The sequence below is a fragment of the Phoca vitulina genome, unplaced genomic scaffold (assembly GCF_004348235.1).
Source record: "Phoca vitulina isolate PV1807 unplaced genomic scaffold, GSC_HSeal_1.0 scaffold18, whole genome shotgun sequence".
In the NCBI taxonomy this organism is placed as follows: Eukaryota; Metazoa; Chordata; class Mammalia; order Carnivora; family Phocidae; genus Phoca; species Phoca vitulina.
Genome location: NW_022589721.1, coordinates 31,983,344 through 31,997,797, shown reverse-complemented (window position 1 = coordinate 31,997,797; position 14,454 = coordinate 31,983,344). Strand labels below are relative to the sequence as shown.

General features: G+C 50.3%; 1 protein-coding gene across 5 annotated transcripts in view; it reads left to right on the top strand.

Moving 5' to 3' along the window:
• Nucleotides 1-14,454, top strand: part of TRAPPC9 (trafficking protein particle complex 9) — a 542,203-nt gene that overhangs the window by 126,101 nt on the left and 401,648 nt on the right. For all 5 annotated transcript variants that reach the window (XM_032415641.1, XM_032415640.1, XM_032415638.1 and 2 more), the window contains one exon: nucleotides 13,789-13,941. In XM_032415641.1, the coding sequence (XP_032271532.1) occupies nucleotides 13,789-13,941 (153 nt within the window). The remainder of the gene's footprint in view (nucleotides 1-13,788; nucleotides 13,942-14,454) is intronic.

Genomic DNA, 14,454 nt, shown 5'->3' with positions numbered 1-14,454 from the left:
TAAGACTTGTGTATATTCTGAGTATGAGCTCTTTATTGGGAATAAGTGTGAATATCTTCTCCTGTGTGGTTGCCTGTGCAATCTCTTAGTGGTGCTTTGGATGAACGGAAGTTACTAATTTTAACATGGTTCACTTAATCATTTTTTTCTTCTGTGGTCATTACCCTTTGTGTCTCATTTAAAGAAACTTTGGGGCGCCTGGGTGGCTCAGTTGGTTAAGCGACTGCCTTCGGCCCAGGTCATGATCCTGGAGTCCCGGGATCGAGTCCCGCATCGGGCTCCCTGCTCAGCGGGGAGTCTGCTTCTCCCTCTGACCCTCCCCCCTCTCATGCTCTCTCTCTCTATCTCATTCTCTCTCTCAAATAAATAAATAAATAAAATCTTTGGGAAAAAAAAAAATATGCTTAAAGAAACTTTGTCTACTCTTAGTCTGTGGGAAGCTTTGGTGACTCTGCCTTAGTCTCATCCTTTCTTTCCCCTATTTTTGGGAGCAAGTACATACAGATTAGGTAGGAAATGCCTCTCTGACATGAAATACCTTCATGTGGTATTTGGAATTTAATCATTGGTTATAAGGTGTGGTCATTGTTGGAACCCATGAACTCCTAGTGAATGACAGATAATCACAGAGCCTGTGACAGTGAAACATGTTCTGTAACTTACTTACTGTCACAGCTTAGCAACTGGAAACCATTTTTTCCTTTTCTCAAATAAACCCAGATGGCGATCTTATGTCCCCTATTTGTGTAAATAAACCCAAATGGTGATCTTGTGTCCACTGTTTGTTATGAACTTGCTGCTCCTTTTTGAAGCAGGAATTCTCCTGTTTGTCCCTTTGGAAGTCTTCAAACAACTTCCTGTTGTCCTGGACCCCAGTCACAGGGACCTGTGTGACTAGCCTCTGCCCCGTGCTTCAGCCTCCTCTTTGGCCACCTCTCCCCTTAAACTCCCATCGCGCAGGTCATTTGTATTTAATTTCAGTTGCCTGGACATTCGTGCCCTCTCTTTTACACTTTAGGATAAACCACCTTCTCTCTCTAGAGCTCAGCTTGCTGACTTCCGCTCCTACCCCTTTACCTCCTCATTTCCAGTGAATTTCCCCTCTGGATTCCTGCTTAGTGGTCATCCTGGGAAACCTTCCCCACCTGGGCTCCTGGGTCCCCTCCTTTGTTGTCTCAGAGAGCATGGTGGGTCCACTTCCAAACAGCATGTTTACAAGTGAGAAAAGAAAGCTGGCCGTCTTTTAAAGTTCTCATCGCAAGCTGCGATACGTTATATGTGGAATTAAATTAATAAAAACAAACAATCGGCTTCTAAAACATACAAAGGGAATAACTCTGGTCACTTATATTCTACAGTGCCAAAAAGCTGTCAGTATTAATGAATGATCTCATTATAGGAGAAGAGGGAACAATGTCTTAAAGTGGGAACAGGAGAAGGAGTGAGGTGTTTGAGTGGGGGAAGGCAGTGGAGACTCGGTGCGGTTGCGCCATGGGTAGTGGGGAAAACGGGCAACATCTCTTTCCACGTGAGCATGATCTTTATTTGAGCCCAATGAGGTTAGCTTCTTTAAGGGCATCTTAAATGTCTGCTCCACGGGGGTCTTCCCCCTGGAATTAAATGCTTCCTTGTCTGGGCTCCTTTTTTGTGCTGCTATGAGTTATTTTATACCTCAGTAGTGACACTGACATTTTAGCGCTCACCACGTGCTGGCTGAGCAGTGCTTGTAATTGTCACGTAACAGGCCTGACCGGTCTGTTACTTTACCGCTCTATCTCCGGTGCCTAAGGGTTAAGCACGATGCTTGTCACATAGTAAGTGATTAGTAAGGACAGCTGGTGCACCCACTGTGCAGGGCTGTCATGAGAGTGAAAGGTGACAGCATACGTGGAAAGCTCTTAATACAGTTCCGAGCACAAAAGTATGGAGCTTATGCTTGCTTTAAGGGTACCGATAGTTCTCCATGTGTCCCGTCTGCAGAGGTCTGTGTGCTTCAGGCCTTGGCTGTGCGGGAGGCTGTCTGCAGGCCTCATGTTCTCTTTTCTCCCGTTCCTAATACCCCAGAAGCACCCAGAGTTTTGTCAGGGGCTCTCACGAGTCTTGGACATGTCCTGTCTCCCCTCTGAATAAACACCCTTTTATTTAGATAAAGAAAAATTCCTGTTTTTTTTCCCCCATCTTCCTTGCTTTCCTGTCTTGTTTTAATCCCTAATCTTACAAACTCATTTGAAAAATCCTTTTGTATTTAGGATCGGTGATACTAATAGTGAAACAGACCTATGTGGGTGCCCTCAGGAGTCTCACCTGTAGTTTAGACCCTTACGGGGTGAGTGTGTCCCTGTGATTGTAAGTACCTGACGTGGAGATGAGCATTTGTAATCCAGTGCAGCCAGACAAGGGCTCTCTCTCAGCTTCATGTAAATTTTAATTATAATCCGTTTGTGAGCAAGTCTTTTTTTTTTTTTTAAAGATTATTTATTTATTATTTGAAAAGAATGAGAGAGCATGAGAGGGGGAGGATCAGAGGGAGAAGCAGCTTGTTTAAGATGAAAATTTCTACCTTTACTTAAATAACCATAGATTTTATTATAACAAAGCCCAAATTAAGGGAATTGATTGTATCTGCTTTTTAGCAATCTTCTAAGACACATGTGAGTATACAAACCCAAATATTCGCTTACATATGTACATAAAAACACCTCCCCCTTAATAACTTTTTTCTGCTAGTGTAATTTTTTTGACAAAAAGCAATAACTCCACGTTTGGACTGAAGCGAGATTCTCTACTGCCCGCATTTCTCATGAGTGTTGTAGTGCCGAGTCTCTGCAGTTAGACGCAGATAGGAACGGTCAGATGGTGGAGGTCAACAGCAGTAGCCCTTCCTGGATCACTGTCAACATAAAATAACCAGTTTCACTTGACTGCATGAAGCTAAACTCTAGCATTAAAATAATGACTGTTATTTCTGAAACTGAATCCCACAGGGAAAAAATTAGAGACATATGCTCACTACTGATTTATGTTTATCAGTTTGTTCTTTGCAGCATATTGTTGCATAGGATTTTTTTTTTTTGAGGTCAAGCCTGAGAATTTTTTACATCGAATTATAAATGACATACAGTATTTTATTAGTTTCAAGTATATAACATAGTGGTTTGATATTTTCATACATTATGAAATTATCATAATAGGTCTAGTTCCCATCTGTCACCACACAAAGGTATGTACTGACTCTCTTCCCTATGCTGTCCGTGACATCCCTATGATTTAGTTATTTTATAACGGGAAGTTTGTACGTATCCATCCCCTTTATCTACTTTGCCCATCCCCCGATCCCCTCCTCTGGCAGTCACCAGTTTGTTCTGTGTATTTATGAGTGTATTTCTCTTTTGTTCTGTCTATTCATTTGTCTTATGTCTTAGAGTCCACATAGGAGTGAAATCGTGCGGTATTTGTGTTTCTCTGTCTTACTTCACTTAGCATAATACCCACTAGCTCATCCACATCATTGCAAATGGCAAGATTGCATTCTTTTATGGCTGAGGAGTATTCCATCGTGTAAATACACGACATCTTCTTTATCCATTCCTCAGTTGATGGACACTTAGGCTGCTTCCATGTCTCTGCTGCTGTAGATAATGCTGCAGTGAACCTAGAGGTGCATATATTTTTTTTGAATTTCGTTTTCTTCAGATAAATACCAAGAAGTGGAATTGCTGGGTCCTATGGTAGTTCTATTTTTAATTTTTCGAGCATAGGATTTTGAAAAATTTCTCTGGATATTCCATGTTGTACCACGGTAATGAAAGGAAGAAACAGAAAGGTCCACTTTTGAGGCGTAAAAATGTATTAAACCTGAAAATGAAGCTGTTGGGCTTTCTGTCCTGCGGCAGTGGCCCGAGAGACTTCTTGTCTCTCTGCGTTTCCTCTGTGTCATTACTTAGATGTAAATACTGTGGTTATTTGCACTGGAGGGTGAATAAGCTGTTCTCTGTGAGTGGCTTTACCTATTGTTTGAATGTGTCACTCTTAAGCCACGGAACTTAAAGAAAAATAAGCAGTGAGAAATGTTTCTCAGTATAGCACAGGCTTGGGAATCGTTAGATTCTGAGCAAAGTCCTGAAGCAGGACTTGGAGCCTATTTACTGACTCCTTTTTTGTGGGTGGGGGTATAGATTGGGGTGCAGGGTTCGAGAGCATCTTGAGCTGTGCTGCTGCTTGCCTGTGTGTCCGCGGAACCAGCCCGGGTCCTCTGGTTCCTGTGTCATTTTCCTCCCCTTCCTAATTGCTCTGGCCACTTAGCTCTGTCCGAGCAGAGTGTCCAGCACGGGCTCTCTCCAGCCAGTGAGAGGCACGATGGGGTTTGGAGTCTGACAGCTTTGGCTTCCAGCCCCAGCTCCGGTCCTTACCGGCTGCACGACTAGTCCTGAGCAAGCCGTGTGACTCCTTGGGGATGAGAGTTCCAGTGCGGGCTCTCCCCGGGACCCTTCCTTCTCTCCGGTGCTCATTCGAGAACAAGCGGGAATGCCTCTGGAGCACCCGGCACAGTGCCTGGCGCACGGCTGCTGGTTCCCTTCCATTTATGTGGGGGAGTGAGCCGGGGCTTCTCCTCCCCATTTTCCACGTCTTCTGCCCGGCCCTGGGAAACCAGGGCATCAGAGTTGTTTCTAAGTTGCTTTTGTTATGCTATTTTTATATAATTTTTTTTTTTTTTAAATATGGCAATATAGGGCAAAATTAAAAAAAAATTCTTGTAGAAAAGTGGTTTATTACTTGTTAGCATTGTGAAAGCATGGAGTGTCTTGGGGAGTGGGAAAAAGGACTCAGTTTCTCAATATATCCCTCCGTTGTCATGCCAGGTCCCACTTGCATGCTTGGGCATGGACGCAGGTCCAGGGGAGCTGGGAGCAGGCTGCTGTGGGCTGCAGTGGGTTGGGGGGCCAGGAGAGAACCCCCAGGATCAGGCCGTGCTCAGAGGTAGACATAGCTGTTGTGATTCCCATTACAGTCTTTGGCACCAAACATACATCCTGGCTTTGCCACTTACTGGTGGCATGACTTGGACGTGCTTACCACTTCTGTGGCAGTCGGATTCTGCATCCCCGGGAGAGGACTGTGTGGTCCTTCCGGGCATTGGGATATGCGTGCCTCGCGTCATGAGGGGTCAGCACGCAGCAGGTCTTCCTGTCACCTGTTGTCACTGTCTTGATGTTGCCTTCACTGGTATAAAAGTGTCTGTTCTGGGGTGCCTGAGTGGCTCAGTCGTTAAGCGTCTGCCTTCCGCTCAGGTCATGATCCCAGGGTCCTGGGATCGAGCCCCACATCGGGCTCCTTGCCCTGCGGGAAGCCTGCTTCTCCCTCTCTCACTCCCCCTGCTTGTGTTCCCTCTCTCGCTGTGTCTCTCTCTGTCAAATAAATAAATAAAATCTTAAAAAAAAAAGTGTTGTTCTTCTCTCACTTTTACTAAATGTCTTTTTACATAGCTTTCTTATACTCCGTTTCTTAGCCCAGCATTCGGAGAAACCTCCCATCTGGCTTGCTGCCTGCTTTCTTTCTTCCCACCGCCGTGCTTGGGGAGCAGGACAGCAGTGACCCCTGTCCTCGTGGGGCTGGCGTGGGCGGAAGCCGGATGGTAGCACGTGTGCTGTGGGCCACGAGGCAGCGGGAAGGTCCCCTCTCAGTTCTTCTTCCCATTTGTCCCTACACCAGTTGTCCGTCCTTTTGCTCAGGTCTTCAACAAGCCTTTCCTGAGCACCGCCTACATGGTGGCCATTGTGTGGGGCACTGGGACACCCAGGAATCAGCGCCAAGTCCCTGTCCTCTGGGGTGTGGAGCGTGCTTCCACAGTCTTTGTCCCCTAGCTACCTGTGGCCACAGTTGGATGTAGTCATAGTTTTGCTAACTCTCAGGTGTCCTGGGTGCCTCTGACATCCCATCCATCATTCACATGCCAGTCCCCACACTACCTCCTGAAAGCTTTCCTGACCCCCTCAGATGGAGTCATGCCGCTCCTACTGTACGTGGCCTTGCTTACACTCTGTTACAGTAACACTCACTTCACTTGGCTTTGTGTTACTCAACAATCAGGGATTTATATCACATTTCTATACACTCATCATGCCAGGCCCATGAATAATCCATGAATCCTGTCCTGAAGGAGCTCACGATTCAGTGCGGGGAGTCAGGCATGTTCACGGAATGGGATTAAGTTCCGACTGCACATCTCATATGATTTCTGCCACCTGTGAGTAACCACAGTGAGTGGATCGACTGCTGCACTCCTAGGAAGACATTGGAATTCATGAATGTCTAGAACTCATCCAGCTCTGTGTCCCTGGTGTACATGACTGCAGTGGCCTTCTCGAACAGTTGGCGTGTTGCACAGTTGTGGGGTCACGATGGAGAAGTTTACAAACCCCATTCATTGGAAGACCAAGTGGAATGCCTTTTAATCACTGCTCTAAGACCTGATATGTTCAGCTCACTGGGAGCGTGGGTGAGAAGTAAACAAGCAGGACAGGGAGGACAGAGGAATTTAGGATGTCTGGCCCTGCAGTGTGGGAACTTTTTTTTTTTTAAAGATTTTATTTGAGAGACAGGGAGAGCACAAACGGGGGTGGGGGAGGAGCAGAGGAAGAAGGAGAAGCAGGCTTCCTGCTCAGCAGGGAGCCCGATGCGGGGCTCAATCCCAGGACCCTGAGATCATGACCTGAGCCGAAGGCAGACACTGACTGAGCCACCCAGGCGCCCCAGTTTGGGAACTTTTGTTGTTTGGGGCCTGTGGTGTTTCAGTCTGACAGCATGTAGCTGCCAGGTGCTCTGATGTCCACCTCTGTGGGGCTTGGGCTTCCCCAGGAGGTACAGACGTCCAGGAATGCTGATGCAAACAGTTAAAATGAGGAAGAGGGGTGCCCGGGTGGCTCGGTCGGTTGAGCACCCGACTCTTGATTTCGGCTCAGGTCGTGATCTCGGCGTCGTGAGATTGAGCCTTGCATTGGGCTCTGCACTGGCTCTTTCACAGGCTTGTTGTCAGGGTTAGACCAGGCAACATCTTGGGGTAGGTGGACTCCTGGCTCCCCCCACTCCTGTGTGGCCTTGGGCAGCTGGCCAAGAGGGGATGGTAGCCAGACGTGGATTCAGTGACACAGTGCACGTGGAGATCCTCGCACGGTGCCTGCCTCGTGGAAGTGCTCCCTACACGTCAGCCGCCCCGTGGTTGCTGTGTGGGTGACAGCCCCTAGCTTGCACCAGATGTTTGTTTCCTGCCCCGCCCTCCTTCGGGGGGGTGCCCCCCACAGCCCATCTGAGATCGCAGGTGATGGTGTCTCTAATTCCGCGTCTCCCTTACAACCTGCTGCCTCTGGATGTCTGTGAGACATCCAGCCTTTCGTGCGCTGCAGCCAGGGCCGCGGGGAGCCCCGAGGACATCTCACAGCTCATTTGAGCACAGTTGATCTCTCAGTTGCAACACTTTTGAGAAATGAAAAGTCCTCCAAACAGCCAAGAATAGTGCTGTAATTACAGGTTTTAGTTTCGTTTCTGCCCCCCTCCTCTGGTGATGAATTCCTGCTACACTGGACTGATGGCCGAGAGCATTCGTTCTTTCCTACAACTCTGGGGCCTCAGCAGGTGCACTTCCTAGTTCCAGCTCCTAGCACAGCGAGTCCTATCTTAGTTATATGCCGCCCTGATTTGGGTAGTGCATTAGTTCAGCAGTTTTGAACCTGTTCTGTATGTGATGGCAATATAAACTTGTAAGAAATTTTCAGATTGAGGGGCGCCTGGGTGGCTCAGTCGTTAAGCGTCTGCCTTCGGCTCAGGTCATGGTCCCAGGGTCCTGGGATCAAGCCCCGCATCGGGCTCCCTGCTCTGCAGGAAGCCTGCTTCTCCCTCTCCCACTCCCCCTGCTTGTGTTCCCTCTCTCGCTGTGTCTCTCTCTGTCAAATAAATAAATACAATCTTTAAAAAAAAAAAAAAAGGAAGAACATTGTCTGTCACCTGGTCTGAGCTTTTGGGGGCTTCTCCTCTGCCCTCCATCCTTGTTCCTTCCTAAAATCAGAGATCTTCCACCCAGGCATGTGTAGTTTTATAGGCAGGGAGCACTTCTTCTTCTTCTTTTTTTTTTTTTAAAGATTTTATTTACTTATTTGAGAGAGAGTGAGAGAGAGAGAACAAGCAGGGGGAGGGGGAGAGGGAGAAGCAGACTCCCAGCTGAGCAGGGAGCCTGATTCGGGGCTCGATCCCAGGACCCTGAGATCATGACCTGAGCCAAAGGCAGATGCCTCACTGACTAAGCCACCCAGGTGCCCCACAGGGAGCCTTTCTTATTTACCTCTTTTCCCCAGGATGGAGTACTGTGCCTGCCCTGGGGACATTCAGTGGCTGTGCGGTGAGTGCTCACTGGGTGAATGGAAGGGGCGAGGCAAACAGCGCGGTGCTCTGTGGTTTCCCCAGGCCACCTCCGTGTGCCGAGGCTGCCGTGCCTCATTGTATCTTGGTGCCGACTCCAGAGTTGTCTCCACCCGCTGACGAGGCGTCTTGGGACGACGGAGGACAGCTGTCAGGGGCGGTGTCAGATTCCTTTTGTTTGATCCTGAAGCTCACCATTTGGCTATTACTTTTGATTTCCTACCATGTCTTTTCAAGGTCCTCTATCCCATCACCTTAGTGATGTTTTCATTATAAGTACTCTGCACTCTGGTTGGGAAGCTGAGTAGGTTAATGTTCCAGATGAGCAGCGAGAGGCAGAATGTTTAATGCAAAGAGCCTGCTGTTCGCTGGTCCTGGCCCTGACCTTGGTTCTTTTACCTCTAGCTGTTTGACTAGGGGTAAGTTGTTTAAACTCTCTGAGCTTTAGTTGCCTCTTTTATAACATGGGAATAATATAGCTGCAGTCTGAAGTTAGAAGATAGTACTTAATAGATGGTTATATCAATTATTGTTTTTATAAAGAACTCCAGGGGAGGAATCTGTCTTGTTCCCTGGACCTCCCCGTTGCTGCCCCACAGAGCCCGTCGGCATGGGGAGTGGAAAGCAGAGACAGAGCTTCCCTCAGTAGCTTGGACCAGCTTCTCCTAAGCCTGGTCCGTTCTTCCTCGGCACCTGCGCAGTTTGCACAGTGCAGCAGAGCTAATCTGCTGCTTCCGAGAAGTTGATCCAGCTGGCAGATTGAGTCTGGGGGCTCAGGGACACACGTGCCCCAAGTGATTGCTGTCCCTGTCATCAGTCCACATTATCGTCGGGCCCTGATAGAGGGCACCGGGAAAAGCAGCTGCATTGGTTTAGAATCCCACCTCCCTCTCCTGAGGGGGCGCGTCGGTGCTCAGCACGCTCAGTCCTGTCTGTGGGCTTGCAGGCCAGGTCCACGGGGCTTCTCCCCATGTTACACTGAGGTGGCAGGGGACTGGGGCGGATTTAGACACCACACTGAGAGGTTAGCGTGTGTGCATGTGTATTATGTATATGAAAGTGTGTATATTACCTCATTGTAGAAAATTCAGAAAATAAAAGCAATTTGAAATTACCTGTGATCCCACTACTCAGAGAGGACCAACATTAACTTGTTGGTATGCTATCCCTATATTTTTTCTCCATGTGAACATTTTTATGCAGTGAAATCCCAGTGTACATTCAATCTGGTAATCTGCTTTTTTCATGTCACTTTTTCCCCATCTGTTCTAAGTCTAAATCTGAAACGTCTTGGAATACATTTGTCCGTCCCACGTTGAACGCTTCCTGAGTGCCCCCCACGTGCCCAGCGCTGTTCCTCGTTGAGTGGGAAGGACGCTGATGGCAGCCAGCACTGCTGCACGCTTCCTGAGCGCCAAGCACAGGCCGGGAGCCTCCACGCGACTTACCTGCTCCGCGCGCAGCTCCGTGGAGGGGAGCTAGGCTGGTCCAGCAGGAATCGCTAACATGAGTTGGGGGCCAGACCTTGTTCTGATTGTTTTACTTTCATTAGCTCATTTTTTCTCCACGACAACCCATTTTATAGATGAGCACACTGAGGCATGTGGAAGTTTGGTGACTTATCTAGGGATGCCCAACTACAGCTAGGAGTTGAACCCAGGCAGTTTTCTCCTAAACCGGGCATTCTTAACCAGCATGGTGCCCTCCCTCTCCAGGAAGTGGTGAGCTTCAAAGGCAAGGTCTGGCCCCTGTCTTGCAGTTGGTGGAAGAGTGAGCTGCTGGACACAGGAGTGATGTTCTAACGGAGGTGGGCACTTCAGAGCCCAGAGGAGCAACGTGGGATGGGAAAGGCATCAGAGCAAAGAAGCTCCAGGGTTGGGTTGTGAAGGATGAGTCAGAATCCGCCATGTAGGAAAGTGGGCTGGGAGAGCTTGGCGGGGAAGCAGTGTGTGTGGATGGGTAACTGGGGCTCAGAGGGTGAGGCCAGGCGGCTCCAGACACTTCAGTGCTGTCGGGGCCCATCCTCTGGTTCAGCGGGAATGCACCCCAGAGACCTCACCTGGTTCCTGCCCATGCGGGGGAAACTGTGTCTGAAACATAGGCCTGCTGGAATCTTCGGGAGGGGCTTTTGCAGGGCCTCAGGGTCCTAGCCGGTGTTGGCACTTCATACCGAGGTTGGCCGGTCCTGCTAGAGAGGATGGCTAGGCTGGTTAAAGAAGTTAGCATGCACTTCGGTACCCTGGGGGTTTGGGACCTGGCCTTCCAGCAGGGAGGGCCCAAATGATGTTCTCCCTGGTGTCCCATAGCCTGGCATCTCGTATCCCCTTCCATTCTGAAATAATGCACTGGAGTGGAAAACAGAGGTAAAGAACAGAGTAAGTAGGTTAATGTGTATTTATAGACTGTGAATTACTGGGTTCTTGAGAGGATTTTGGTCCTTTCACTGGTTTGGGAGCCAAGGCACTCACTTCCGTTGTGGAGTCGGGCTGGTGCAGCCCGGGAACACAGGCGGCGGGCAGTGTGACTTCTGGGGCTGCCGCTCAGGCCACAGGTCAGGTCAGCTTGTGATGCCGCGTCAGTGTTTTCTGCCCGCGCTCACAGGTGGAAGAATGCTCAGCACCCACGGAGAGTCTGTGCAGAGACGGTAGGAAGGTGAAGGCAGGGCCCGCGCCGGCATCCCCACAGCCGCTATGCTGGCACGTACCGGGGCAGGTCCAGGGTCACCCGGACAAGTTCCCACTCCTTGTCTCTCTCTCTCTCTTTTTAAAGATTTTATTTATTGATTTATTTTAGAGAGAGAGAGAGAGAGAGCATGCACATACAGAGAGGGGGAGGGCAGAGGGAGAGGGAAAAGCAGACTCCGCGCTGAGTGCAGAGCCCGAGGCGGGTCTCGATCCCACGACCCCGAGGTCATGACCTGAGCTGAAACCAAGAGTTGACGCTTAACCGACTGTGCCCCCCAGGCGCCCCTCCCACTCCGTCTTTTTAACCTGCCTGGCTTCTCCCCACCTTCCCAGCTGTGTCTCAATAGCAGTCTCTCCAGGGCGTTGCATCTTTGGCTGTGGGCAGGTCCCCCACCGTCCCAGTCTGTGGTGACTCTGCCCCATGTGGTCGTCAGTCTTATGTCCCAGGAGCCAGCAGGCCCTACAATCATCATCCCTTTCCCCACTACCCATCTTTCCCTCGGTCATTCTGAATTAATGTGGTAACGTGCATTTACGGAGCCTCTGCTTACCTGTGAACTAGTGGGATTGGGGAAGCTGCGGTGTAGCTGGTACTTACTGAGCACCGGTTGTACGCCACGTCTTGTCCTTACTAGCTAAATGACCTTGATCAAGTACCTTCACCTTCTTGGTTTCCTGTGGGGATGAGAGCCACTAGTCCGCTGGGTTGTGGTGGCGATCGAGTGAGATCACCTGCGTGTGGAAAGGGTCTGGCCTATTCGAGGTGTGCAGTGAGTACCTGAGTCAACAGAGGGACATGGCATGGCTTCTAAGTGCCTTGCGTGGACACTGCCCCATCTGCTCCTGCTTGTTCGCACCCATCTCCGAGGGGCCACGGAGAATAAGTGTGGTCTGGTAGGTGTGCTATGGCCAGAGCGCAGCAGCTGGTTCTGGAGGGACTGTGCCTGGGCCATGCACACTGTGTGGACCGTGTTCGCAGCGTGGGTCGGCCCTGTGTTCTTCAGTATGGGCCGGCGTCAAGCACTCCATCTCCCACTGGATTCTTCTGTGGGTGACTTCTGGGTCCCGAGAGCAGGACTTCATGTTTGCCTCTGCCTTGAGCTGCCTCCATGTGGGAAGTGGATGAGTATAGTGGCCCCGGAACCGTTGGCATGCTCTGGTTTTTGACCAGGGACAAGTGACTTAATCTCTCGAAGCCTTGGCTGCCTTATTCTGACAGAGGACATTTAGCACCGAGCACTGGTTCCCAGAAAGGTAGGTAAGCCAGAGATGGAAGCAGTAGCAAGTTGGGGGCTGATGGGTCTATGGGAGGAGGGGAAGTAGCAGAGCCAGGGAGCTGGGCCCTGAGCGGGGAACCGCAGCAGGGCCTTCTCGGTGGAAGGAGGGGCCTGTTTGAATGCTCTCCTATCACCTGGTTGGCAAGCAGAGGGTCTCGCCTTAGGGTGATGCGGATGGCCCAGCACGTGACCCTCGGCCTCTCACAGTGATAACAGCAATTTACTCGTCACACATAGAGCCCCAGGGAGGAGGACACCACGTGCACACAGGGCCACGTGGGGGTGACCCTCAGGAACAGAGGGAAGCCAGGGGCTGCAGGAGGCAGGCTCTGTAGTCACAAGGGTGTGGGTGTCCCTGGTTCCTGCGGGAGGCTATCATTGACTTGCTTGAATCAGTCCATGGCTGGCTGGGAACTGAAACCCGCCAGTTGGGGGTCAGCAGGGACTGCTCCTGGGAGGAGCATTGTTTGGGGGGGCGGGGGGGCTGGGGAGACAGGGGCATTCATGGATGCAGGGTGGGGGCCGGACTTGTGGTGGGGCTGGTCCAGGCCTTCCTGGTTCCACGAGATGCCGAGGCAGCACTTGATGTTAGGCCTTGATTTCAGGCCTGAAGCAGGGGTTGTCTGGCAGGTGTGGGAGCCATGAAGGTGACACAGCTGCTTCCAAACTGCACAAATGGGGTCTTCCCGCCCTGCCTCCTTCCCGTCTCCCTTCCTCCCCCTCAGTGCATTAGCGCCTTTAGTTTTTACAGCACTTCACAGACACTGCTGCCCTGTGATATGGGAGTTGTCACCCCATTTCCACATGGAGACACCTTGGCTTAAAGGCCTCATTACGCTCCGTCTGCTCCACTTAGTCAGAGGCGGAAAGGCATCAGACCCAAGGCCATCTGGCTCTGACCCGCGGGATCTCTCCAAGATGGAGGCGGATTTGTCGGACGGTGCAGAAGCCCCCTCTGCAGCCCCGCAGGTCCCGGGCGCAGCACCCGGTCCTGGGTTTCTGATTTTGAATCCTTGTTTCCTGAAGAGGGTCTCTCCTACTCACTGTGCTTCTCCCACTCGACATGGATCTGTTTCTCCTTAAGGTGACATGACCTAGACAGTCCTTGTTGTGGGGAAATTCCGTTTAGCTCTGATTCTGTTTATTAGAGCAAAGGGTGCATTGATTTTGTTGGCGAGAGGAAGCCGAGCAGTAGGAGCGGGGATGCTCTGGCCCCCCGTGCCTTGCACACGGGCACGGGTCATTGCCTTGCAATACCCATGAGTCTGGAATTTTCTTGGTACTTTGATCTATCACATTTTAAATGGTTTGCCTTTTCCTTTGCTTTTGGGGCTGCATCAGGATTTTCCAGGGGGATTGGTAAGTCACATACTGCCTCAGTTCCGCCATCCTTATCACCACTGTCATTGTCATTGTAGAAAAACTGTACGGCGACTTCTTGAGCTGGAACCTGGAAGAAACCCTTGCCCAGTTTCCTCTGCAGCCGGGGAAGGTGGCCACTTTTGTGGTCAACATCAAGGTGAAGTTGGATTTCTCGTGCCAGGAGAATCTCCTCCAAGACCTCAGTGACGGTGAGTCCCCCCCCCCCCCCCCCCCGGGGGGGGCCCCCCCCCCCCCCCCCCCGCCCCCCAGTCTTCATCAGCAGGTCGTGGCTCCTTGGCCCCTGCTGCCTGCTCATCGTAACTTGCTTGCCAGTCATTAGCTCGAGCTGACTGAGACTTCTCTTGGGCACTCAGTTCGCCCACTGAGTTCCTCTATAGATCTGAAAGCAATAAAGGTACTTTCTTGTTAAATCATTTCTTAATTCACGCTTTTTACTATTTTGTGCTCATTTGCCAGGAGGTCATCTTAAATTGGTGGAATTACTGCATTTTTTCAAGTATAACTGCTGTGATCTAATTAGCTATGGTGATAAAGTTCTCCTTCAGAGACTGGTGGTTCTGCAAGGAGGTGGCGTCTGGAGAAAATGGGCATTTATACTCGTTGTAGCATTAGGACCAGCTGATTAGGAGTAGGATTTACTGGATTAATTGTGTCAGATTACGAATGGGTGTATGCATTCATACGTTCATCTGGAGGCACTG